The sequence below is a fragment of the Grampus griseus genome, assembly GCF_964374135.1.
Source record: "Grampus griseus genome assembly, chromosome: 4".
In the NCBI taxonomy this organism is placed as follows: domain Eukaryota; kingdom Metazoa; phylum Chordata; class Mammalia; order Artiodactyla; family Delphinidae; genus Grampus; species Grampus griseus.
In genome coordinates this window covers 114,593,193-114,621,140 of record NC_138997.1, presented here as the reverse complement: position 1 = coordinate 114,621,140, position 27,948 = coordinate 114,593,193, and the positions used below count along the sequence as shown (strand labels likewise).

Genomic DNA, 27,948 nt, shown 5'->3' with positions numbered 1-27,948 from the left:
TGAGAAAAACAAGTCACTCTGGAAGAGTTTACTGTGGTATTTTTTTGGTCGTCTAAGAGGTGATCTTTGTGCACAGTATTATTCGTGGTTTTTTAAACCTTAGGTACTTCTTGAAGACTTTAAGATATTCATTAAAAATATTACCCTTGGTTGCAAATAACAAGTAGTCACTGAAGGTACTTGGGCAATAGGAACATGCTCGGTGTCATTCAGACATTGCTGAGACTTTGAGTATCTGTTGATAACCTTAAGAATTCACACACACAAAAATATTGTCTCTTGGTTGCAAGTAAAAGGTGCTCAGAATTGAAGGCAAAAGATGATCGAAAAAAACTTAAAAAGAACGAGACCCTCAGAGTCAACGTTTGTTCTCTTTAGCAGAGTAAGTGGTGGAGATTGGTTGGGAGTTGATACTTGAGTGCACAAAAACTTAGAAGTAGGGAATGGGAAGCAGCTGATCATTGTAACTGCAGAAAGTACAGTACAGGCTTCCTCTGGCTTTATCTTCCTGTGGAAAGGAAAAGGGGGCGGGGCGGGGGAAACCCAACTTCTCCACCTTTCTGTGAAATGCAAAATCAAGTTTAGGGCTTATAGAAACATGCTAGCCCTATCCCCAAAGTGGCATGGGGAATTAAGGACGTGGGGAAAGCACTCACTGAGTGAAAGAGCGAGTGAGTCAGCTCCATCTATGGCCGCCAGGGACTAGGGGAGTCACAGATAATTACCACATGCTAGGAGTACAGGGATACCAAGCAAATGGGGGTGTCGGAAACATCCTGAACCAACCCCCAAGGGTGCTTAACATGACAGGGCCGGTTATGTAAGGTATTCCGTCACAGAAGGGAAGGGACAGGACAAAGCCCTATCAAACACTTAGGTATGACAGAACAGTTTGTAACCAATTGGTAACTCCTGAGATTCTTTGCTATGAAAATTCAGCCACAGTAGAGATTGTTGCAGTTATGTTAGAGACTGTTACCTGCCGAATGACAGGTTTAGCCGAAGGTGACTAGGGAAGGGGGCCAGATTTAAAGAAGCAGAAAAAAATCTTAGACAAACAAAGTTCATTTCCACTTAAAAATCCTAAGTTAAAACACTCCGTTAATAGAGAGAGTTGGGTCAACTGTATAGCCATTCTCTTCTTTGCTTCCAAATCACTTCCAAAAAGAGACAAAAGAGTAGACATATAAAAGGTCCAGATGCATCAGTGCAAAAGGAAAAATTTTATGTGCATCGTTGTTTTCTAAAAACGTATCTGTGAGCCGCACCGTCCCGCCCCCCACCCCCCCAAAAATCATGTTTAACAGGCAAAAAATACTTTGGAAAGAAGACAGATTTAAATAAGGGAAAATGTTACCCAAGGTCACCATGATTATCTATAGGTGTATGCCCATCTCTGAAAAGTAAAATATTGACAGCCCAGAGCCCCAAGGGAATAAAAATGTATATTCAGTTCTCATTCAAATGAAAATGCATTAGGCTCAGGTCCAGAGAACAGTCTTGAATTTGATTTTTTTTTAAGCTTCCTAAATTTAACGAGCTGAAATTCTTAAAACCAGGCTTTCATAAAAACAAAAAGGTTTTTTCATTTTGTTGTTTATTTTCTTAATTTAAAAAATACACACTGTGCCTCCCTGGTGGCGCAGTGGTTGAGCGTCCGCCTGCCGATGCAGGGTACACGGGTTCGTGCCCCGGTCCGTGAAGATCCCACATGCCGCGGAGCGGCTGGGCCCGTGAGCCATGGCCGCTGAGCCTGCGCGTCCGGAGCCTGTGCGCCACAACGGGAGAGGCCACAACAGTGAGAGGCCCGCGTAACGCAAAAAAAAAAAAAAAACCCACACAAAAAGAAGTCCCATAATCTCACTTTTTTCCCTTAAAATTTACAAGTTAAGGTTTCCCTACCCTCTCACCTTGAGAGATAATGCTTTTTTCTAGAATACTAGAGATATGTATCTATATCAGTATCTATAATTAATGATTTAACTTGATGCAAACCTTCATTAAAAAGATGGAAACTTGCATCCTTGGTTTAGGTAATCTATTGATATTATTCTGTTTTTAGCTTTATCTGCTTAATCTGTGATAGTTTCTGGATTACAAGGCAGCTGTTTAAGTGTAGTTGATTGAAGACAGATGGTTGGGATCAGGTGCCTCGAGGCAGTGTAAAGGACTGAAGAGTAGTGTAGGACCCCCTCCTTATCTCAAACCTTCCCCCCCCCCCCCCCCCGCCTGGTCCTACCCACGCAATGACCGTTTCTCAGCCGCTTACACGAGCTAAACTCCAGTTTTCAGACTTTCCAGTATGCATTTCCTTCTCCCTGGAACGTCCTTCCATGCTTCTCAAAGGCCAGCTCTTCCCCATTTTTATGATCCCAACTGATGTGCCAGCTCTACTGAGATATTCTCATTCTCCATCTAGAAGAGCTTCCCGCCCCCAAACATTGTCTCTCCCAGTATTCTGTTGTTTTCTTTCAATTCACACCATAGTGGATTATTTTTGTTTATCTGTGGATTAGCATCCATCTCTCCCCAATTCAACAGAACAAGCTCTGTGAGGCTCGTGGTGGTGCCCATCTTTTTCAGTACTGTGCACCCAGCACTTCACATAGGGGCTGGTAGATAATAGGTGTCCAATAAGTATTTGTGGAATTAATGAGCTGTATATATCATTGGCACAAATCCACAAACATGTAACTAGCTTGCTTTGCAACCATGTGGCTGTAAAGAAAGAGAAGGCTGCTCTTTGATTGCTTTTTATTAGTCATGTTTTACCAAGTTGAAAGTTACTAGTAAATTTCTGGTAGTGGCTTTGTCAGTAGTAAATTACAGAGCATGCTGTGTTACTAAAATGGGTTACCACTCTTGAGAAACCCAAGCAACAAGGGATAAGAATCTCTCCGTGCATTTCTATAATGACTTGGCAGAAGCTGTGGGATGGAGGAAAGAATTGGACTCACTCTAATCATAGGTCTGCTATTTTTTAGTCATTTATTAGTAACTTCTTTTCTTAAGAGCCTTGAAGAGCCTCCATTTTCTTACCTGTAAAAGGCAATCGTTTTGTCTCATAGGAACAAAGTAGATGATACGTGACATACAGTTAAAACCTGCCATAATATATAAATGAATCTGCATGGTCTTGTTATTTTGAAATTAATGAAATGGGGAACACATGCAGCTGGCTGCCTGGGAATTCCAGGCATCTGTGAGCCCATTGCCAACAGTTGTTTCCACAAATTTGTTATTGTCTCAGAGTGGGTTGCCCAGGAATCTATGTCATGTTAGTTAAAGTGTTTTGTGAATTGCAAAGCGCCAAAAAAATTTATGGTGTCATTACTATTATTATTATTATATGGTTAAAAATAGATCCTATTAATAAATAAGAGAAATCTATTCATAGTGACTATCAGCTTTTGCCTTTTAAATTTAGATAGACTTACTAGAGTCATACGCTTAACTGACATGGATATAAGAAGATCTCCAGTAACGTCAAAATATCTTCTAAAACCTTGGAAGAGGCTAATGCTTCATAGCATAACCGAGCAGGACCCTATGGGGCCTTCCTGGGACAGATCCTGCCCCATACCCTCTGCTTCGGCTCCTCTCTGAAGTACCTAGATAATAGTATCTGATACACACTTCCTGAGTTGTTTTACAGACGCTAAAACCACCACCAAGTGAAAGAAATTAACTACTTAATGACCGTGAGCACGTAGCCCCTAAACCTACTGGCGCCTAAGGATTGATGTTGTTAACCCTTGTGACACCGCCCTGTTACCTCACCATCAACCAATCAGAGAACTGCAAGAGCAGCTGATCGCTTAACCTGGGACCCTCCTCCCTCACCTTGCCTTTAAAAGTGCTTTGCTGAAACCCACGGGGAGCTCAGGCTTTTCGAGCGCTGGCTTCCCTGGATTCCTCGTCTGGCACCGTACAGTAAACGCTGCACTTTCCTTCACGACAACCCAGTGCCAGTACATTGTTTTTACTGCAGACAAGCAAGTGGACCCGAGTTTGGTTCAGTAACAATAGTGGAAGTGTCCTCCTCACCAGGTAGTAGAAGGTGAGTTTGTTTGCTCCATTTCGGATTGACTTGGCCCTCTGCTTTCCAACTTCCCCCCAAAGAAATTAGTCACGATGGTGAACTTCTTAAGAGGAAGTGGCTGTAAAGTGCAAAATCAGTAAAAGCAACCAGCCAGTAAACCAGGTTTATACTCGGCCAAGGTAGATTTAATCCAGGCTCAGAGTCAAGGAATCACTGAATTCTAGTGCTGGAAGGAACTAAAATTTACTTATATTAACCCCAAAGTTCTTTTGATTTCCAGTCTTCTAAGGAAAAAAAAAGAAATTAGTTTTATTATATTTCTTGACCTATATTTAAAGCCAGACCATAAAATTTCCAAAGGTACTATTTTCCCTGCCAAACTTTGACCTGGGTGCTTTTTACCGCGGGGCTCTTGGCCTTCCAGCCAAGAAGGAAGAAAGGGTGTAATTCTGCATTTATGTGAGTTCCACAGCTCTTTAAATGACAATCCCGGAAGACAGGATGTTTCTCTGATAAGGTGTTCTTTTCAGACTTCTGTTTCTTCTCCCTTCCCAACTTTTCTTTACCATCCCCTCCCAGCTTATCTCTGTGCTCTCTATTAGGGTATAGGTAGGCAGGGTGTGGTCGTTATTCAGCTGCTAATTTTGTTAATTTAGCCTCAAACAGCAGTTTTACAAATGAACTAACATTTGAGAAACTGAAACACAAAGGTGATAAGAAGCTCCGAAAAGTACAGTTTACCTTTAGTCAGCTAGTCAGAGGATAAAAGAATGCTATTCAGAGAGTAGAGTTCGGTGTGATTATTGGGTGAAGCTGGTGTAATTAGAGGTAGCTGGCAGATCCTGCAGAATTAGTTACTCTGGGGAAATAAGGAAATCTTCACAGGACCTCCCTGGTGGTCCAGTGTTTAATACCCTGTGCTTCCACTGCAAGGGTCACAGGTTTGATCCCTGGTCTCCCTGGTGTCCAAGGTCGGGGAACTAAGATCCCGCGTGCCAAGCTGCAAACTGATGGGTAAGACTGCATCTCCAGTCTTTCATTCAGTTTGAGGAAGTAATGATTGCTCTTAATTTAAGTGAGTGTATCTGTCAGTCAATGGCATACGTAATCAGTCCTAGCTTTGTCTATGGCAGGACAAACTTTCCTTATTACTACCTATGAAGCCACATAACTCAGACTGGGCCTTGAACCCACCGTCTTTTCATTGAGATCACACACCTGATCTCAAGACTTAATGAAGCTTAGGTTCTTTATGTCTCCTTGTGGAAAGAACTCAGTGAGAGACAAAGTGATAGGTAAGAAGTGTTTATTTAGAGATACACATTCCAGAATGGCCCTGGGAGAAACACATTTCACAGACGGAGTGTGGGCCATCTCAGAAGGTGAGAGGCCTCGAACTATGGGCTGGTTAATTTGATAGGCTAATGAATGGGAGGATTATTCCAACAATTTTAGGGAAGAGGTGGAGATTTCCAGGAATTGGGCCACTGCCCACTTTTTGACATTTTATGGTCAAACTTGGAGATGTCATGGTGCCTGTGGGTGTGTCATTTAGCATGCTAATGTATTATGAGTGTATAGTGAGGTTCAAGGTCTACTGGAAGTTGAATCTTGGACATAATCGGTTCTAACCAGTTTATGTCGTATCCTCAGTGGCTATGTCGTTCTTTTAAAGGTTGTGCCCGGCTTCCTTCCTCCTATTTCACTTGCACATTCCTAATGTCTTCAATAAGGCACTCAGTATAAAGCAAACATTTTATTAAAGACAAACCTATTGTTGTGGGAATTCTACCCAGAACTATCAGCACAGCCTTTAACTTTACAACCGATTGAACTTATATATGAAACTCAAGGTATTATAGCTATGTGTCTATTCCTAATGCAGGATTCCTAGCTCCAGAGGAAACATCTGAGGGCATTCATGACCTGTCAAAAAGTGAAATGGGAATTTGAGATACTTATATAGAAAATTGAGACCAAAATAACACTTGGAATTTCAAATATCTAGAATCCTATGAGACAATATGTTGAGCTAAATTTTCTGAATGGGTACATCTCAGTCTGTGAACGTGCAGTCTCCGTGATCACTGCTTTAAGAAACCCACTATAGCCTCTTTCGCCTCGCTTCCAAGATGACCAAGAAAAGAAGGAATAATGGTCGTGTCAAAAAGGGCCGCGGCCACGTGCAGCCTGTTCGCTGTACTAACTGTGCCCGATGCGTGCCCAAGGATAAGACCATTAAGAAGTCCGTCATTCGTAACATCCTAGAGGCCGCGGCCGTCAGGGACATTTCCGAAGCGAGTGTTTTCGACGCCTATGTGCTTCCCAAGCTGTATGTGAAACTGCATTATTGCGTCAGTTGTGCCATTCACAGCAAGGTAGCCAGGAATCGTTCTCGGGAAGCCCCGAAGGACCGAACACATCCACCCCGATTTAGACCTGCCGGTGCTGCCCCACGACCTCCACCAAAGCCCATGTAAGGAGCTAAGTCCTTAAAGACTAAAATACTGTTCCCTGGAAAGACAATAACGTGGAAATTATACTTTAAACAAAAAAAACCCACTATAAATATCTTTCATATGAACCCAGATTTAATCATACGTATTGTCATTAATCAATATATATTGATTAATATCCTAGCCCCATATCCAAGTTTAGAAGAAAAATTCATTTTTCAACTAGGCTTACTGAGTTACATCTAATTGAAGTTCTTCCTGTGGTATTAATGAAGGTAGAGGTTAATTCTTTGAAAACCTCACTCCAAATTATGGTCAGCTTTCTCTCTTCCTGGTTCCTTTGATAATTCTAAACAGATCTAATATGTTGACCTCTTGCTCGTCTTTGAGGATCTTCTCGAAAGATTAAATTGTCTCTGGTGCCTGGTGGGGATCAGACCTGTGCTGAGGATAGGAGGATTACTTTAGGGTTCTTCCAGGTGACCTTGACTGAGGTGAATTACAAGAAGAGGAGGGAGAGGAAGGGAAGGGGCAGGAAGAGAAGAGAGTGCTCTGCTGCGGTCCCTCTACTGGTTGGCTTCTTTTCCAATAAAGCCTTTATCTGCTGCTGAGTTTATCCATTTTTAACTTTTTAATTTTTAGTGCCTTCCCTTATTCCCTGGGCTACTACCCTGCTACCCTTAACTGTGCTTATACTGAGGTTCATTACATGTGTTTCCGACTCCTCAGATTTGCTAATTCGGTTACAATTTTTGGCCTCCATGATGTTGACCTTGGCTTTGGAGTGAGGCCAGTTTGATCCCAGATCACCACTGCTTATTAGTCATGCAACCTTGGGCAAGTTAGTTATTTCACCTGGCTGAGCTTCCTCACCTGTCGGTAGGGGTGGTGCACACACCTAGTGTATCTGGTGTGAATATTGAAGGAGAGATCTGCGTCAAGTTTTTAGCACAGTGCCTGAAGAGTCCTAAGTAACCTGGACTCTGGTCAAGTTCAAACATCTCATTTGTTTGGCATCCTCAGATTATTTTCAGTGACTTCCTTGATAACCTTAAGGTGATTATCTCATTTTCACCCAGTTGTATATCCACATAATAAAGGAGTGTCCTGGGTTCTATTTTCCTGGTCTATGCATGAGTACAAAAAAAAAAGGGAAGACCTTACATGTTTAGCCTGGAATTCAAGGCCCTGCTCAGTTCTGTCCCCAAACTTCCTCTACTGCCTTATTTCCCACATCACTGTTACCGAACGCAGGGTTGTGTGCCCGATGCACGGTAAGGCCAAACGAACCCAAACGTTGCAGTTTGGAAAAGAGAAAGGTTTGTTGCAGGGCCAAGCAAGGAGAACAGGTGGCTTGTGCTCAAAATTCTGAATTCCCTGATGTTTTGGGGAGAAGAGTTTTTACAGGCAAAATTTGAAGGGTGGGATGCAGGGAATGTGACTTTCTAATAATTGGCTGATGGCGAGGTAATGGGGGTGGTCTAGGCGTCTTATGCTCGGCCTGAAGTTACTGTCTTCCACCTGAGGTGAGGCCTTCGTTCCTGCAGAAGAACTCAAAGATATTGTTACGTATATCCCTTGAGGTAGAACCAGTATCCTGCTTTAACTGTTGCACTGTAGTTTCTTCATTGTTCCTCCTTTTTTCTGCATTCCGTATTTCCCTGACCGGTAGCCATTTGCTCTGCCCTTTGGAACTTAGGGAAGGCCTAGGAGGCTGAAGCCTTTATCCTGCAAATAAGAAATGGGGGACCTGGAAAGGCTTTTGTGCCCCAGGAGGGCCCCATGGGGTCCTGCTTGGTTTCATCATCACTTTCACATGTCGAACACATTTACCAAACTGGAATAATTCTCACTCTCCAGATAAACACTGTCTAGCCCATGTTTCACACTGTTCCTTCATTCTGGAATGTCACATTCCTAGTCTCCCCTGTTCCCTATCCTGCCGTGGTGTTAAGTCCTACCAGAAGCCATGTTCTCTTACAGCCTTGTAATCCCTCCATCAGCACAATTCTTAGCACAATTCTTTTTATGACTTGATTATGACTGACCGTGTTCTTTCATGTGTGATAGTCACTACTAGTTAGTAGACTCTGAGAGCAGGAAGGGGTGTAATGCTTCTATTCCCCACTGTGCTTAAAATGGGGTTTTGCAATTGGTAGATCTCAGCGATGGAGTCCTGAAGGAAGGAATATATTGTGGGGATCAGAAGCAGATACCAATTGTGCAGTCAAATATATTCTAATTGTTTCAAATATTTTATTTTCATTTATTTCTATTCAATATATAAGAGGCCTTCCCTGCCCACCATAGCTGATGGAGTCCTGTCACTCCTGGCCCCCTTGCTGTGCTTTAATTTTGCACCTGAAAACATATCACTATGACTGTAGATACACTATAGAGCCTCCAGTTAGCTTCTGTCTGCCTCTGGAATGTAGGCTTCGTGAGCTCAAGGCCTTCATCTTTTTTGACACTTAGAATCTTTAGCAAGAACTCAGTCAGTATTTCTTGAACAAGTGAATGGATAACTGAAATAATCATAGGATTTACTCTGCTAAAGTATGGATAGTATCAGTTCTAAGTTTCTAAAAGTATAAAAACAGGCTTCCTAATAACTTGTTTTGAAGGTTTAGACGTTAAGTTTTCAGAGTAATTCTAAGAAATGGAAGCCCTTCCAGGAATGCTGTTTAGAGGCGTTCAACGTGTCCTGAGTTTGACACACCATCGTAGGCTATCATGCAATACAGCCTCTAACAAAAATAGGCTGTCTTGAACCCCTGGTAGTAGAACTACTTGCTTTTATACCAAGAAGGTTGGGAAAAGCACCAAAATCTGTATGTGATATGTGCTGAGAAGTTCATGCTGTGAGACCTAAAGTTCTTAGGAGGTTACCTAAAGTTCTTAGGAGGTTACCTAAAGTGAAAAAACATGTCAGCAGGGCCTGTGGTGGGTCCATGTGTGCTAAATGGGTCTGTGACAGGATCAAGCTCACTTTCCTTAATGAAAATCCTGGTCAAAGTGTGAAAGGTACAAGCGCAGAGTCAGAAAGCTTAAAAAAAAAAAAAAAAAAAAAGCTTTTATGAGTAATAAAAAAAAACCCTAAAAGACTTGTTCTATTTTTAAAAAAAAGAAAGTAACTATGCTGAATAACTATAAGAGGAGGTTTCAAAAGTGTAGTCAGAGCCCAGAAACAATTTAATTTGGTGAGTTTAACTCTTTCTTATCTTAATTTTCTTCTTTCAATACCAAGAGTATATTGGGAAATAACTGCTTCTCTTCAGCATAGGACTTTGCTCCCCAGGCAGACGTTGGAGCTAAGTCAATGGTTAAACAAAATAACAGGTCAGAGGATGAGGAGGTGATGCTGCCACACCTTTTCTTCCCGTCCCCGCTTTCATCTCAGACTCCTGTGATTCTCTAAGCCCCATCTTCCTAAAGCATCTCACCCCACCTCCTTTCCTTGCTGTTTGCCCAAGTGCGATATCACCCAGTGCTTTGCATACAAATTCAATTCCTGTTCACATCTGAACGAGTGTAACATTTGTAAGGAAATGGACATGCCTTTGCTCTGCTTTCAAAGTAGGATGAGGCTGTCCTTGAGGTTTATCTGTACAGCACCTGGCACCCAGGGGACCTCAGTAAATATTTGAAGAAATGAATGAACCATGTACAGAGGAGGCAGCCCAAAGGCCACTTCAGGTCACAATGGAACACTCTTTATCAGCACTTATCTGACTTGATTGCCTGGTGACACTCGACCCTCTCTTAGCTTTGACCTTTTTTCCATGACACTCCTTGGTTTTCCTCTTACCTTTTGGTTGTCTCTTCTTATTCTTTCCTGCTTGTTTTTCACCTCCCCCTTCAGTGGTGATACCTCCCTCCCAGTTAGGTTCTACCCTGATCCTCAGAATATTCCCCCCTGGATGACCTCATCCAGGTTCCTGACTTCAGCCATCACCATGCAAATGTGGATGACTTCCCAGCCCAACATTTCTAAGTCCCACGCCCTATGTGTCTCTTTCTTTCTCTTTCTTAAAAATTTATTTATTTATTTATTGTTGGCTGTGTTGGGTCTTTGTTGCTGCGCCTTTGTTGCTGCACGAGGGCTTTCTCTAGTTGCGGGGGCTATTCTTCATTGTGATGCGCGGGCCTCTCATTGTGGTGGCTTCTCTTGTTGCAGAGCACGGGCTCTAGGCACACAGGCTTCAGTAGTTGTGGCTCGTGGGCTCAGTAGTTGTGGCTCACGGGCTCCAGAGCTCAGGCTCAGTAGTTGTGGTGCACGGGCTCAGTTGCTCCGTGGCATGTGGGATCTTCCCGGACCAGGGCTCGAACCCGTGTCCCCTGCACTGACAGATAGATTCTCAACGACTGCACCACCAGGGAAGCCCCTATGTGTCTCTTTCAATCTCTACCAGTAAGTCACACATTCTCATTAACTATTAACTAAATACTAGAATACCACTTCTTTACTCCCCACCCACAAAGCTAACACCAGCTACCGGGTCAGACAAACCAGAAACCTGAGAACCACCACCTACTCTCCCTTTTGCCTTTCTCCCCACATTAAATTAGTTGCTAAGACCTGTCTGTTCTACCTTCTCTGCTGAATTCATTTCCATTCACGTAGGGAATGATTACTCTGATGGGCTACCATCTTCCAAATAGCGTTCGCCTATCCATCTTCACCAGTCCTGGCTTCTTCTCATGACGAGAATTGCAGTTACCTGGCATCTCTGCCCATCAGCTTACATTCCCCCAGGTGTCCTCCATGTGACCATGGCTGGGCGGGCTTTCCAAAAATCTTATCTAACTCTGCCCCTCCTGCTTCAACCCTCAGTGGCCCCCTGTGCCTTCAGAATCAAAAGTTCAAACTAGGCGCATGTAGGTAGAAAAGTCATTCAGGATACTACCTCCTAATCCTCCAACCTCATTGCCTACTCCTCTGGTGCCCTGGTCGGTCCAAACTCCTTGTTCAATTTCCAACATGCCCCACTGAATGCTTGTCCCCGCCGTGCTTCCTGCCCAAGCACTTTTTCTCCTGTTCTTTAGCTGTTCTGCTCTTTGAAAACTGGTTCGTTCTGCAAGAGAGTTTAGTTTCACTTCTGCCCTCCTTTTTTATGCCTTCTTCTGTCCTCTTCACATCCCTCTGAATGTTTGGAAGGCATTGTAAAATTGTTGCCTTGTCTCTCTCACTAGACTGAGCAGTCTGAGATATGTGTCTCTGGCATCTAGAACAGCATAGACCAGTGTTTTTCAAAGTGGGACCCGCAGGCCTTCCTGTGTCAGAATCATTTAGCCATTGTCAACACTCATGTTCTTAGGCCCGCCCCTCCCCCATAGGACCTAGAAAATCAGAATTTCTGGGTGTTTTTAAACAGACTCCCCAGGTAATTTTTATGAGTATACGTATTCAACCAATATATTTAAGTAAACAAATCAGCTGGAGCCTTTGAGCTTATTTTTGAATTCACATACACTGCATAACTTGGATTTGTTGCTGATACTTCTATCAATACTCCTCCTGTTTATAGAAGACCATTTAATTTCCTAGAGAAAAGTTTGCCTCTATGTCGTAAAATGAACTGGGGATTTGGAAGTCCTGTGGCCAATTCTAAACACTTTAATAAACAATTTGAACAGTTCAAATTAAATAATCCACACAACTAGATTTAAGCAGCCCTGATGCCTCTTCTTGTTCTTTCGGTGAGCACTTGGCCTCACGTCTCTGGAACTCAGTTTTTCTCTGTGCAAATTCAAATCACTGGGCGTAGCTCCAGATGGCTTACAGGAATTTGAAAATCACTGTGGCAGATATTTGATGTGTTTCATCATTTTCAGTTCAATGTCCAAGGTGTAGCCCCTACACATAATATAAAATTATTGCTCAGGAGTCTTCCTCAACTATAGAAGATTATTTATATACGAAGACAGTAAAAAACAGTGCAGCCGGAACTTCTATATATGAGTGGGAGTGAGAAGTCTCTAGTGATCTTTAAACTCACCAACTATCCCCTTGAATAGAAATATGTACTTACCGATGTTTATATGCATTTAAGTGCCAATATAAGTACACACTCGTGCACAAATGTAACTTTGCTCTCTTTGATATCCTGCAAGGATTTATATTCGTGTGCATATAAACTCGCCTGAAAATCCTGGAGCCTGCCAGACAGGTTGCACCTTTGAATAAGGATAGCTGTTGTGGACTTTAGCCCACATGTTTGCTTAAAGAGAACTGTCCAGTCCCTGGTGGCCAGTGCTTTTGTCCGGTTTGTGCAGTGCTTATTATTGTGTAACTTTAATTTGCCCAAAATTGTCCACAAAGCATTTTATCCTTTTGTTTTTCTGGACAGTTATTCCCTTGGACCAGTGTGTTGCTCCTGCTTTAGCACTCGGGGCTCAGTCATTTTTAATACTTGACCAATCAAGCTCAACTAAGTGAGAGTAATTGTGGCCAAAATGCCTAGGCAGGATGTAGAGAGTTCTGGGGTTTTGTTTTCCTGTCTTCCTGCTGTTTTTTGGTAACAACACAATAGATCAGGTAGCCTAGCATCTTTTATAGAAGGAGCCTCTACACATGTCACTATATAAACATTTACATTTTAGAGGTAATGGCTTGCTTGTTGCCACCCACATTATTAAATCGCTGCAGCATGCCATGTATTTCAGTAGCAAAGAACTTCGTACGTTGTATTCAGAGAAGTTTGAATCGAAATTCAGAATATTCATTAAGAGTATGTTGCGAACTAACAGAAAAATTAACAAATAGAACCTTAATTAAGTATGGCGATTTCCTTGTTTCATTCAACAAAAGTCCGGAGCATGCAATCTAGAGTTGATGAAGCAGCCCAGTGATGCCATCTGGAAACCAAGCTCATTTCATCTTTCTGTGCCTCTGGCTTTCTCTCTCGTGGCTATAAGATGGCTGCCGCCAGGCATCCAGTCTGTGACAAGGCAGGAAAGAGATGTGCAAAGGAGCAAAACTCCAAAGGGTGTGTCAGCTAAATCAAGCAAGCTTCCCCAGAAGTCCCATCTGGCCACTTCAGCTTATGCATCATTGCCAGAACTCTATCACATGACTACCCCTAGACCAATTGCTGGAAGGGAGCCAGGGAGAAGGGCATTGTGATTGGCAGTTCAGTCATACCGCCATCCTCAGACAGCTTCCCTAAGGATCCAATCCATTGAAACTAGCGTTCCAACCGAAGGACATCTGTGGAGCACATGCTTACTATAATGTTTGCCCTGGTGTTGATCCATCTCTTGAGAGACTCAGGGACTTTCCAGGCGATGACTCTGGGTACCTTCCTCTCATGTGGCGAGAAGTGAAAGCAATCCAGTCTAGATGTGCCTCACCTGAGAAAATATATACAATACAATAACAAGATTCGATCTTTACAAGTAATCATGAAATTTCTCTTCAGTAGGGACGCTCCCCAAACTTTCTCAAAATACACTTTAGTTTAAAACAATTTATACACAATTTTCTGGGAGTAAATCTGTTGTATAGAGCAAGATAAACCTGTACGTTAAAAAGGTTTATTTTACCTTTGAGGCATGAATATAAAATTCATAACATAAAATCTTGGTAATCACTCACATACTTACTGGATCTTCGTAAGTGTGTTCCACGGGAACTTAGAACTTTACAAGTTCTGCCCTGTTGGTTGGGAAAATGGGTGAATGTTTTCTTAGTCCTGAAACTGACATTATTACATGCCGCTGGTTGACACAGGAGGGAGCATAATTTTATAGATAAGATCATGATAAGCACCAAAACCATGAGGAAATATTACACTTTGCTGCATTCCCTATACTCTCAGATGGATAGAGTGAAAGTAATTTGCAGAAATCACCTGACTAACCTCATACACCCATATATTGAACATTAGACCATGTGATCAGTTCCTATGAAATAACTCCCCACCTAAGAATGTTCAGACCGGGGACTTCCTGTATCCACGTTGCACACGCCTGCCTTGTCTTCAGCTCCAGGCCCTGCCCTTATCTAAAACCTGTGCTACTCACTCAAGCTCCTGCTTTGATCTTATCAGTGAGCAACCTCTATATATCACAAGCAAAAGCATGTTGACTTCATTCATTTAAATGCTTCAGTGGCTTCCTATTGCTCTTAGGATTAAAAAGAAATGTCTTAACATAGTCTATAGGAGCCCTCATAATCTTGCTTCCACCTATCTTGGACCATCAGCTCAAAACTCTCAAAACCTACTCTTGGGATCTGAAGGTCAAACACACTAAATTCCTCATAGTTATTTGAATGTGCTCTCTCTCTCTCTTGCTTTGGTCTCTGCCCATGTTATTCCCACTTACTCATCTTGTCTAAATCTGGGTGAGGGTGCATCTGTAGTATTATTGGAGTGTTTCCTTATGATCTTATTCCCCCACTTTCCCATACACTTGTCTATTACCCCCCAAAGACTTTAAAGTCTCCAAGGAACCAGGGAGTGTCTATTTTGTTAACTCTCCTCAATGCCTTGCACATTGTCAGTGCTTAATAAATATTTATTGAGTTGCAGTATGAAAAAATGAATCAGAACTCTCCTTACTCTTAGCCCAGATAAACTCTTAGCAGTACAAATTCAGCAAAATTTGGCACCGTAAGCCAAAAGGCTTTGTAAATTTTTATTAATTAGGAGGTAAATAAATATCTTTGATCTCTGTTATTAGACTAAACCATCATCCTCCAAGCAATTCCTGAAAAAGTATATCTTTCAACTGAAGTAGCTTATTACTTATGAAGAAAAGTTCCTAGGTTTCAGTTTTCTGGTTAAAGGGCAAAGAATTTTAGATTAATGTGTTTGTTAAATGCTCACATAAATGAGAATCTTGAGAAGCTTAGTGAGATGTAGGCTTACCTTCTCATCCTCAGAGTCCTAGAGCAGCTACAGTGCAATGTCCTGTCTCTGTTCTTAACGCAGAGTACAAGAGGTTGCCTGCCACTCTTCCTTTCTTTCAGTTTTCCTCTCTTGTCAAAGTCTTTGCTAGTTGTAATGCACTGATATTTTTTTTGTAAATATGATATTAGCCAGAAGTTTTTTATTTGATTGTAGGATATAATTGATTTTGATGTGCCTTACAGTTATGTTATCTTTGAGGCAGGGAATCAAAGAACCCGGAGGGATGGTGGTGGCTGAAGACAGGGAGCTCAGTAATCATGATGATCTTGACGTAGATCGAGCTCAAGTCTAAAAGTCTTGTAAGAGTCGTAGTGAAGTGCAGACTTTTAGGGTTACTTTTTGTTCTTAGTCTGTTCAGGCTGCTATAACAAAATACCACAGACTGAGTCGCTTAAGTAACAACGTTTTCTCACAATTCTGGAGTCTGGAAAGTCCAAGATCAAGACACCAGCAGATTCAGTGTGGGGAAAGGGCCTGCTCCCTAGAAGGTCGTGTTCTCTCTTTAACCTCCCACGGAGCTTTCTTTTATAAGGGCACTAATTCCATTCAGGAGATCTCTGCCCTCATGACCTAATCACCTCCCGCAGACCCCACCTCCTATCATACCACAATGGAGGTTAGGATTTCAACATGAATTGTAAAGGGTACAAGACATTCAGACCACAGGACTCTTCTAGATTCAGAAGATTAGGGAGGCGGGAATCTGCCGCCATAAGAAGCACCACCTCCCTCCCTTTTTTGAGTCTGCCCTGCTTCCTCCCAACTCAGACTAGGCTCTGACATTTTTTGTTTATGACTTTCATTTTAGCAGGTTTTTTATTAGCAATAAAATTAGCAATCTCTAATTCTCACTCCCAATCTCTAGCTCTCTTTTCTCACTCAAATTAAAACTTATATTTTTATTTTTTAATTAAAAAAGTAATAAATATATATCCTCTTTTAAAATATGTGTTGCATAGACACAAGTGGAAAATAAAACTTACCTGTAAATCAACCATCTCAATGTAACTTTTTAATAAAAAGTAAATAAAGAAAATTAACTTTTATCCACCCCTTTCTTTATATATATTAATATAGTTTTGGCCTTTCATTTCACAGGCAGAGAGAGATCTGAGTTCTGTAAGGATGTGAAGATATCTTTTGCGACATTAGAAAGGATGAACTAGGGAAATACAGAGTGTTTTAAAAAGTAAGTTTTTGGCCTTTAAAGAAACGGCTATACCTTATATTTGGAGTGTTATGATAACTTCCTAAAATTGGGATTAGGTTATAGTGTATATAGCGTTATTACTTGGTCGAAAATTTAAAACCTAACTGCAACTCACTTAAGCTCTGGAATAAAAGGCCTAATTTTTTTTTTTTTAATGGAAATAGTTGCTACAGTGTGTTTTAAAAGAAATTGGCTTAGTTCCTTTTTTAGTTTTAAAGTCATATTTTATTCATTTTATTTGCCTCTTTTTCTAAAGCTTTGATTTCCGCAGTACCATTGGGCTTTGCTTCTTATATGTATATTTAGAGAACTACACATTAAAAAGCCACTTGTGTCCTACATCCCCCTGCTGACTCAGGAAAAAAACGGAAAACGTATTTCCTTGTCCTTGTCAGGAATTATTATCCCTTTTCTTGCCACTTGGACCTAAAACCAGTTTGCCAGTGAAGCAGAATTAATGTGCTTGTAGAAAATCAAATTCTCTCTCTAGTTGGGAATAATCCTGTCAATTTTTGAAGAACCAGCTTTTGATTTTGTATATTCAGGTTTGGGTTTGCAGGAGGGAATCCCGAAAGAACACTACACATCTTCTTTATGAGAAAGACTAAATAAATTCATCTCTAGTGTCAAGCTACTTTAGATCTGTCTTAATTTAAGATTCTACCATGGTACCTCATAATCTTTGTCTACAGACTAACTTAATTCACAAAAGATCAGAAACTGAGAAGTTTGGGGATTTCTTAGGAACTCAGATTTACAATTATAATTACCCCCTAAATAAAATGTTGTTTGCTTATGCAAATTAATAAACTTTCTTTACCATAGTCTAGATACTTTTATGCTCATTCTTCCTGAATATTTATGACTATGCAAACATAGCTGTATTTATCAATAGATGAAAACTTACTGAAAGAAGCAGAATTATTGTTCAGATATACACTTAGAGATACATGCTCAAAGGATATCTCAGTATACTGAAATTTCCAAAGGCAAAATTAGCAGAACCTGGTCATTGTAAACACAGAAGACAGTTCTTGCCCGTGTTATTTTTCTCTGCCTTTTCTCTGCCTAGCTTTTTCCAGAGGGGTTCACTCCCTTACCATAAGTCTTTTGCTCAAATTCACCTTCCCACTGTGTCTGCCCTGGCCACCTTATTTAAATTGTGGTCTGTCCCTCACTTCCCGCCTTATTTTCCCCTCACACTGCTTTACCATCTCTTCTTTCCATCGTATGTATAATCTTGTAACATATCTTATTATTTATTTTCTTATTTATTGTCTGTCTGCAGATGTGTAACCTCCATGAGTACAGGCTTTTTTGTCTGTTTTGTTCATTGATGTATTCCCAGAGCCTAGAACTGTGCTTGGCACACAGTACATGCTTGATTAGTACTTCTTGAATGAATAATCAGGAGTTCCAAATGGAGTCGGAAAAGAATATGGAAAATTTCTCTTTCTGTGAGGTTATTTGTGCTGTCAAAATGTACAACTTTTCTTCCTTGGAGAAGCTATTAAGACCAGACATAAGATACGTTTTCAGTGAACATATGCCATATAAATTTCAGTGAATATATGACATAAATTGTTAATTCAGTCAATTTATCCCCCTAAAATTCATCAAATTAATGTGAAAAAAAAGGAGTCATCATATTGGTGTCATTTAGGTAAAACCTCTGCTTTTTTTTTTTTTTTTTTTTTTTTTGTGGTACGCAGGCCTCTCACTGTTGTGGCCTCTCCCGTTGCGGAGCACAGGCTCCGGACACGCAGGCTCAGCGGCCATGGCTCACGGGCCCAGCCGCTCCGCGGCATGTGGGATCTTCCCGGACCGGGGCACGAACCCGTGTTCCCTGCATCGGCAGGCGGACTCTCAACCACTGCGCCACCGGGGAAGCCCAAACCTCTGTTCTTTTGCTTTATCATATGCAGTTACGGATAAGAATTCTTGATCTCAGTGCCCACCCATGTACCGTCAGGCAAGGCTGTTTTGCCCATGGTCATATGCATGCCGCGTTTTTAATGAGAATATTATAGGCTGATAGACCTCACATTGGACCTACTCAAAGAGTTTGTAGGTGGGAGAAAGATTTAACTCTAAAAATAGAGATTAGATTTTGGCATCACATGCCACTCTTGAGGTGAAAAATCTTATTGGAGCTACTTTGTACTGAGAACTGCTAGTCCAGTCTCTGCCCCTCGACTGTTCTGATGAGTGGAATTCTAGCCCAGCTGCTCACTTCCCTGCCCCAAGCAGCCAGTAGGAGTCAAATGAGGCAGATACTGATGAGAAAAGGAGACTCTCAAAGCCCTTTCATAATTTCAGTCCTTTGTGACGTACGGGTAGACTCCCTTGGGTGCTCCCTTTTTGTATAAAGCTCTAAGGGAAGTTATGGGCGAAAGGCAGGACTAGAAGTTGAAAACCAATTACCTAGGATCATCAGCTTTTGCTGACCCGAAGCAGAAGATGCACCAGAGGTCAAATAGCTGATAGATATTTGCTCATGATCAGCCAGGTTCACCCAATGCCAGGTGTGTAGAATTGAGGGACGATTCTTGGCCACTAACTGGTTTGGAATAATCAGATTGTGCCGTATCTGTATCCTGTGGTTATCCTTTGAATGTCTGCTGACATCCAAGAAATGATGCCAGTTTTACAAATCTGGGTTAGATCAGAACTTTACCTCACGGCCAGGTTTGCTTTCGCCTCTCACCACCAAGGCAGAAGCAACCTCACAATACAGCATTGTTATATCCACCCGTGAGGCTGCATGGCCAACTGATCTCAGCTCAGACTTGCTGCAATCAACATTTTTTATTGTGAAAATACTGTAAGTTGTACAAAGAATGAGCATTGTACAATATTAATATCCTAACATTCCATGGGCCTTTTAACTGCAGTGTAAATCAGCCAAATGGTCAAATTCAACTCTTTTCTTTACTGGTAGCCTAGTAATTAAATGACTATAAAAGGATCTGCTTTTTCTTCCTACTATAAATAGGTCAGAAAAAAAAAGCATATCTTCCATAACATTTACAAGTTTTTCTTTTAGAAATATCTAATTTACCGCACCACCCCCTCTAGTTGCAGGCATCTGAAATAAAGCAAACTTTCCTTTCCACCTAAAAAAAAAAAAAGAAAAAGAAAAACCTAATTTAGAAGGCTTATTTATAGCCACTTTTAATTGTTATTATTTCTAAACATACTTTTAGGTGGGCCAGTACTTTTCAGCTCAGTTCAAGAGTGACCTGTGTGTACCATCTAAGAAACTTATGTCCTGTGTCCTGTCTAGGACTTTTTATAAGAATAGTGTTCAGATCATTGTTTCACAATGTTACCGCTCTTCATACTCAAGCTGAGATATCTAAATGATGTGTTTTCATAAAAGCTCTTGTATATTACAAACTTGGGTAGTGCAGTTTTGCTTATTTATCATTTTCAAGGTACTCACAAAAGGCTAATATCAAATTCACAGATGTTCTGGTATGTATACCTTTAAAATGACTAAACAGGACTTGAAATGCTTTTGGCCATAGAGACTCAACCAGCCTGATTTTTGGCGTTTGAGTCTGTTATAACATATATATATATTTTTTAAGAAGATGTTGGGGGTAGGAGTTTATTAATTTATTTTTGGCTGTGTTGGGTCTTCGTTTCTGTGCGAGGGCTTTCTCCAGTTGTGGCAAGCGGGGGCCGCTCTTCATCGCGGTGCGCGGGCCACTCACTATGGCGGCCTCTCTTGTTGCGGAGCACAGGCTCCAGACGCGCAGGCTCAGTAGTTGTGGCTCACGGGCCTAGCTGCTCCGCGGCATGTGGGATCTTCCCAGAGCAGGGCTCGAACCTGTGTCCCCTGCATCCCTGCATTGGCATTCTCAACCACTGCGCCACCAGGGAAGCCCCAAACATCTATTTTTTTCCCCCCGATAATAAGCAATTGTATTAGGTACCATGTATTGAGGACTTAGTGTGTCAGATGCTGCCAGGTACAGTATTTTGATGATTTACAACAAGCCTGAGAAGGCAGTGTTACTTTCCCAGTTTTTTTGATGAGGATACTGAGGCAGATAAGATGTACAGTATTTTACTCAAGATCACAGAGCCAATATGATGACTTACAGCCAGGATTGAAATCCAGGTCTTTGTGACTCCAGTAGATATGATGGTGACTACACTGGTATCTTCCAATAAGACATGTGCAGAAGTATATGGAATAAAATTTGTGTAATCTTATATAATCATGCAACCACCACCAAAATGCTTGGTGTGTTGGTTAGCATTTTGTACTTTTAAAGTTTTAAACATTTTTAAACATTTATTATATAAAATTTTCATCTTTTGTTATTAAACTAGTAGAAAAAGGTATTCAGTACATAAAAGTAAATTGGAGAAAAAAAGCATGCATAATCCTGCCACCCAGTAATAACCACTGTAAAATTGGAGTGAGGGGTATTTCTTCTTCCAAGATGTAATTATACCACATTCTGCTTTTTTTTTTTTAAAGATTGTGGATTAGATCTCATTCCCTCTCTTCCTTTTTTTTTAAAGGGAGGTTGCAATTTTAATTAATTTATTTATTGTTTATTTATGGCTGTGTTGGGTCTTCGTTTCTGTGCGAGGGCTTTCTCTAGTTGTGGCAAGCAGGGGCCACTCTTCATCACGGTGCGCGGGCCACTCACTATGGCGGCCTCTCTTGTTGCGGAGCACAGGCTCCAGACGCGCAGGCTCAGTAGTTGTGGCTCACGGGCCTAGCTGCTCCACGGCATGTGGGATCTTCCCAGACCAGGGCTCGAACCCGTGTCCCCTGCATTGGCAGGCAGATTCTCAACCACTGCGCCATCAGGGAAGCCCCCACATTCTGCTTTTATCTTCCATAGTTATTAAAGTCATATACACTTTATGTAACTCTAAATTTATATAACTCTTTATGTGTAATAGTATTTTGAGTGGACATACCATAGCATATCCCTGACTCTTAGAGATCTAGTTAACTTTTTCACTGTTGCACTGTAGAGATTATCTTTCCTTTACCATATTAAAGATTGTTTGCCTCAAACAGACTCCTGGAAGTAGAATTGCAGGATTAAAAGCTATGGATCTTTTAGAATTCTTGATAAATTGTTTTTTCAAGAGCTATATTACTTTACCTTCTGGCCAGCGAAACAGATGAGTTTCTGCATCCTCACTTGAATCAGGCATTATCACTTCCCTCATTGCCAGTTGATAGCATTAAATAGTATCTTAGAGCTTTCTTGGTTTATGTAATAATCCTGATCAAAATTAATATGATTTATTTATCATCAAAATAGTATGATGTTGTTGGCATTATTTTGCTTTCAGATTAAGCCTGGCCTTTCAGAGTCGGTCTGGAAATGTATCGGTAAATAACAAGATTCTATTGATTGCAGGTGAGGGTACAGTCATCAGGTGGAAAGTGATGCTATCACAGTGCCGCTCTCACTTTGTCTGTTCTGTCTTTGCTTATTTTATGCAGACAATTACATAGAGAAAGCAATATGTGGGTCTCTGGGCAGCAAGAAGTAAAGAAATTCGATGATGCTTCCCCAGTGTTTCTGAGCAGGTACTTGTTACAATATACTACTCCCGGAGCAGCCTGCCTCAGTAGAAACAGAACCATATTTCCAAAGAGAGGTTTAAAAAACGATAGTAGAATTGAAACTAACTTGTAGGATTCTTTCAGCTCTTGAGGTAAACAAAATTATAATAAAATATAATTTTTACCATTTAGATTTAGAATCAAGTGAGTTTGAAGCGTAGATTCATAGATGACTTCAGCATTGGTTATCTTCTTTAGTCTCCCACTAATATATATATATATATATATATATATTTTCCTTAAAGTATTTCCAAAATGCAACATCTTTAAAATAGCCAATATATTATTCATCCATTCACATGTCAGGAGCCCACTTTAGGCCAGCATTGTAGTATAAGGCCTTGGGTGTAAAAAACTGAGTAAGACACAGTTCCTAGCTTTCAGGATTACAAACCTGTGAATTTATGTGTGAAATATGAAGAGTTAAGTGCTATAATAGGTGGCAGAAGGTGTATAGAAAGCACAGAGGGATGAAGGAAAGGTTAAATCCAGTTGACCTAGAAGCAGTCAGGGAATATCTTCACAGAGATCAACAAAATGACGAGGATGGGTTGGAAGGGCGTTCAAAGTGGTGAGAATGGCGTGTGTAAAGAAAGACAAGGTGGGCAAGGGTGTGATGTCTTTTGAAAATCACAGTATGGCTGTAGCATAGGATGTTCCAGGAGACGTTATAAGACATGATTTCAGAGTAGTCAGAGGTAAGATCATTTGAATCATGTGAAAGCATTTAGACATAGTTTGGGAGACAATGGTCAAATCTGTTAAAATTCTCTAGAGCCTATAATCTACATTAATGACGTTTCTGTTCAAATAAACAAGGAGGTTGGAAAATATAAAGTACTTGCCTTTGTATGATTTAATGCCTACATTTTCTTAGATGTAGTCTTGTACACCTGTCCTCAATAATTTTTCAATACTAGGTTCTACGAGCTGAAAGCACAGGAATACGGCAAGTCCTTTTGTACAGCTAGAAGGACACAGTAAATCAGTCTAAGTAGGAAGATACAAAGGCAGAAGATTGTGTACTATGTCAAAGATTGCAAAGAAATCACATGGAAGATTGTATAATATGCCAAAGTATGCCCAGCCATTAAGTGACCCAGGGAATATGCCTGTCAGTATACAAAAAGAGTAGGCAAGCATCAGACTGGAAAAGGAGTCAGCTTCTAGCATGCAGTGGCTTTTTGAGATGTATTCTCCGGAGACTTTGACCACTTAAGCAAGGGCACTGCTTTTTAGTTTATCTTCTTCAATTTATTTCTCTCTGTTAAAATCAATAGCCTTATGAATATGACTTAAAGGAATACTTTTTGAAGAATCAATAGATTTCAACAGTAAGTGATTATTTATGTTTGTGAATGTCAGAAAGACTGATGGGGAGCTGGGAAAGGTGATGATACACTATTGCTGAAGGAACCAACTGGGAAGGTATAACATTCTGGATAAGAACCCAGTGTAGCGATTAAGGGCACAGGGCTGACACTTGGCTGCCTGGGTTTAACTCCCAGCACTGTCACTGAAAATCTCTGGGTTCTGTACAGGTATTTAACCTTGTTCTTTAGTTTCTTGGTCTGGAAAATGGGCATGATCACGGGTTCTCTGAAATGTAAATGAGACATTGTATATAACAAGTCCTCGAAACACTAAGAACAGTGCCTGGAATGCAATAAGTTCTCAGTTAAACAAGTTATTATTACTTTGACCAAATTGAAAAGCATTCTATTTTAGTGTCCTGGAGCAGTGCACAAACGTGCACTCCAAGCCAGTGTTAACTTTGTGTCTATGTGGAGCAGTAAATTCATGTACTAGAGATCTACTGTGGATACTCAGCAAAACTTTTAAATGTTGTTGTAGCATGTAGGCATGTAGGCATCTAGAATTTCTCAGATTGGCTCACAAATGCTTTAGACTGAAGGATACATCTTGAATAAACACTTGTCACATCTTTTTTTTTTTTTTTTTACTTTTTTATGGGGAGTGGGACAGGCGGGACCTTTATGTGTAAACATAGCTAAGTAAAGAATATTCTTTATCCCAAATCTTGTTGCTTAGTAAGTTGGTCTTGACAAATAAGAAAAGAGAATAGTGAAAGCAAAGGCTGAGGTTTACAGAGTGATGGCTATCTATTAACACAGTGTGTGCATGCCACCGTGAATACTCTCAAGGACACAGTCCCTCTTAATGCCAAAGGGAATGCCCTTGGGAATATGGGAAGACACATTAACCTTCCGGCTTTCAAAGAAACCATGAGTCAGATACACACCCTTCTCCTTAAGCATTTTTACTTCCTTCTGAAACTGTCTGGTTGAACGAAAGGGTGCTCTGGGCATTGCTATTTTAAGAATCTCTTTTCTCAGAACCCATGCTTGATAAATCCCTGCCGTACCTTAGACATGTCTCAGGATTCACCTGCCATGCAAGTGAAGAAGAAATCATTCTTGTCTCACAACCTAGTAGTAAAGAGAAACTTTAGAAATGAAACAAATTCACTTTCTGGAGAAATGGGATTTGTGCTCTTCGTTTCTGTGTTTGTTTGATAGACCTGGAGATTTTTCTATTAAACATTTTCCCCAAGAGGAATTTTTATCATATCATTTTTAGCTTCGATCCTGTAATTGAAGGGGGGAAAAGAAAAAAAAAAAAAAGCAAAGTGAAAGTCTCTGTGGGAAATGATGAACACAGATATAAAGATTAAAAGCTCCTAAACCAGTGTTGGCCACCCTGGCAGGTTCTATTCTGGTTCCCCATGTAGAAACTGATGACACACACATAGTAGAGAGCAGCTTCCTGTTCAACTCATTCAGCTTGGTACACAATCATCAGAGGATCAGTGTCTCCCAACATGGCAGAAATGCAGGATACCAAAGGCCTGAGGGTGACTAATAAAAATAATCAAATAATTTGTTCTAAGGTTTAGAAAACGGTGCAACTGATTTTGTTCATTACAATTGGCATCCTTTAGCATATGGTAGCACCTACTTGTATAGTTCTGAGATTTACAAAGTAGAGTTTAAAAAGTTTGTGTCACAGAAACCTTTATTGTTGTCAAATTGTCATACTTTGATGATTTAGAAGAGACTGGCTAAGAACATGTAAGATCAGTATTAGAGGTGTAGGTCCCGGTAGTCTAATGTATTTTTACAACGTTTCCCCATCCAGGGCTAGGAAAGCGTTGGCAACCATGGGATTCTTATACTCAGGGGGTGAATGGAAATAACTGGAATTCCGCTTCAAAAGGGGGCTGTATTGGCAGTGACTATTCTTCATTCCAGGTTATTCGTTTCTGTTGCCTGGAGAGATATTATAAAATGCAATTCTGGGTGATCTTCTTGGCAAGGGTAGCATCACAACAGGTATACAGTTTGTAAGAATTGATCACTCCAGGCCTCACAGGGCAGCTGGACCATGATTCCATTGTAGACAGAAATGAACCTAATTCTAGAATAATGAAGGGAAATATTGCTCGAAATTGGTCGTTTTGTCTTATTTTCAATTTTAAATAGAACTGCTGATTTGAAACCAGGCGTTTATTTACTCTGTGCTTGGAATTGGTTTGAAGCAATTCAGCCTGAGCGTATGTGAAACAAAAGTGATGTCATTCTAAGCCATGAACATGTTTTTCGAAGCTGTATCACATTTCAACACACACTCTTTGAGTTTTCCGATTTCTCTTTTCTTCATCTCTTTCTTTATATTTCTCTTGTCCAGGGTTTCTCAACCTTGGCACTGTTGACATTTGGGGTGATTAATTCTTTGTTGCGAAGAGCTGTCCTGTGCAGCATCCAGGCCCTCTACATACTTGATGCCAGTAGCCAGTCCTCCTGCAGTTGTGCAAATGTCTCCAGACATTGCCTTATATCCTCTGGGGGGGAAAATCATCACCCCCTCTGAGGACCACTGGGGTAGATGGAAAGAAAAGAGGTCTGCAGATTGAGCCCTGAGAGCCCTGCAAACTTTAAAGCCTGGGGAGATGAAGAGGGAGCCAGCAAAGGAGAATGAAAAAAGAGCAGATGGTGGAGTTGGAGAAGAAATAAGAGAATACAGTGTCCCAGAAACCAAGTGAAGAAACTGTCACAGAAAAGGGGGGGTTACCGTCTGTGTCAAATGCTGCTGTTCATTAGACCACTTGAGATGAAGCCTCCTTCTTTAGGGATTTAACATAAGAGTGATAAAGTAAAGAACAAATGGATTGCTGCAAATAGGAAAATGTACTTGATGGAGCCTGTAGCATATATTTTAAGATTGAAATACAGAGGATGGTCACAAGTCAAATAATCTTTGTTGTTGAAAATAGTATAAAATGGCGCTTTAGAACCTGTGACAGTCGGGATCAATTGAATACATGCTAATAATTTCTAACATATCATATATTTCAGTGGAAATCCTAAGCTTTGGTGCCTAGTCCATTGGAAGGTAGTATATGATAAGTCATATGTTACTAATACGAGTTCAGGTATTGACATTTGTGAATTTATATATTTATGAGTGGCTTCCGGACAATCCACAACAGTGTGCCTCTCAGCCCCTTGAATTCTAAAATGCTTTCTTGAGTTGGAGAGAAGAGACTGCTTTCGGATCTAGCAAACCAAAATTAAAGGATGGAGGTTTGCCATCTGTAGGGGATTCCTATGTCACAATAGAAAAAGGGCTTTAGACCTTCCTATTATTCAGGGTGATCCATGTGGTGGGTTGAATAATAGTCTCTCTAAGATGTCCCTGTCTTAATCCCTGGAATTTGTATGTTACCTTACAGAGCAAAAGAGACTTTGCAGATATGAGTAGGGTAAGGACTTTGAGATGAGGAGATTATTCTGGAATATCTGGACAGGCCCAAAAAAAGGCAAGGAAACAGATTTCCCCCAGAGGCTCCAGAAGGAATGCAGCCCTGGGAACACCTTGATTTTAACCCCACAAGACTCATGTCAGACTTCTGACCTTCAGAACTATAAGATAATACATTCATGTTGTTTTAAGCCACGAAATTTGGGAATTTGTTTCTGCAACAGTGGAAAAGTAATACAATCCAATTCATAAGGCAAGTTTTCCTCATTACCAACCTTCTCAAAGTTAGTGCCTATAGGCCTTATTTATGTCACTGAATGAGAGTTCAGATTTTGAAGTAGCAGTGTGAATACCCTAATCAAAATCTTGCCGTATTATTATTTTCAAGAGTTTGCTTGGATAATTAGGTGATATCTATCTCATGGGTGAAAAAATGTCTGCCATTTTTACTACCTTGCTAATATGCCATTGCTTCTTCTTGTCATTGCTAGTTTTTACTCAGGTGTCATTTGTTATGTAAATTTGATTTGGTGACAAAAAAGTGTCCATGAGTTACACCATGAAATAATCTTCACCATTGCTGAGCTGCTTTCTCCCTAATCCAGAAATAGTGTTTGGGACATATTTTCTCATCGCTTCCCCAATACCCTTTCAAAATTTATATCCAGGAGAAAGTTAGTGCAATGGTATATCTAATCACCCAATAGTTAACATGAAAACAGGTAATTTTTTCCTTGATAGTATTTTCCAGCTTCTTTAAAGTTGTCTGAAGCAATGAATGTCAACTAAAACTCTTTATAAATAGAAGGAGGTAGTTAACAGAACAGAAATGGATCATCTTTCAGTTCAAACAGTTTGCCCTTGAGTATAGAGAAAGTGCTCTCAGATTTGGGTATGTTTATGCTTATTTATATAGTTATCTGTGCAGCTGTCAT

General features: G+C 40.7%; 2 protein-coding genes across 2 annotated transcripts in view; both read left to right on the top strand.

Annotated features, from left to right (window-relative positions):
* ELOVL6 (ELOVL fatty acid elongase 6) overlaps window positions 1–27,948 on the top strand; it is a 137,453-nt gene that overhangs the window by 43,366 nt on the left and 66,139 nt on the right. The window lies entirely within an intron of this gene.
* On the top strand, window positions 6,170–6,540 carry LOC309821651 (small ribosomal subunit protein eS26-like). The gene has a single exon (XM_082653143.1). It carries the CDS (start codon window positions 6,175–6,177, stop codon window positions 6,520–6,522), a length of 348 nt encoding a protein of 115 aa, XP_082509269.1. The 5' UTR covers window positions 6,170–6,174; the 3' UTR covers window positions 6,523–6,540.

Coding starts and splice junctions, on each gene's coding strand:
- LOC309821651 (XM_082653143.1), top strand. CDS start 6,175: ATGACCAAGAAAAGAAGGAATAATGGTCGTGTCAAAAAGGGCCGCGGC.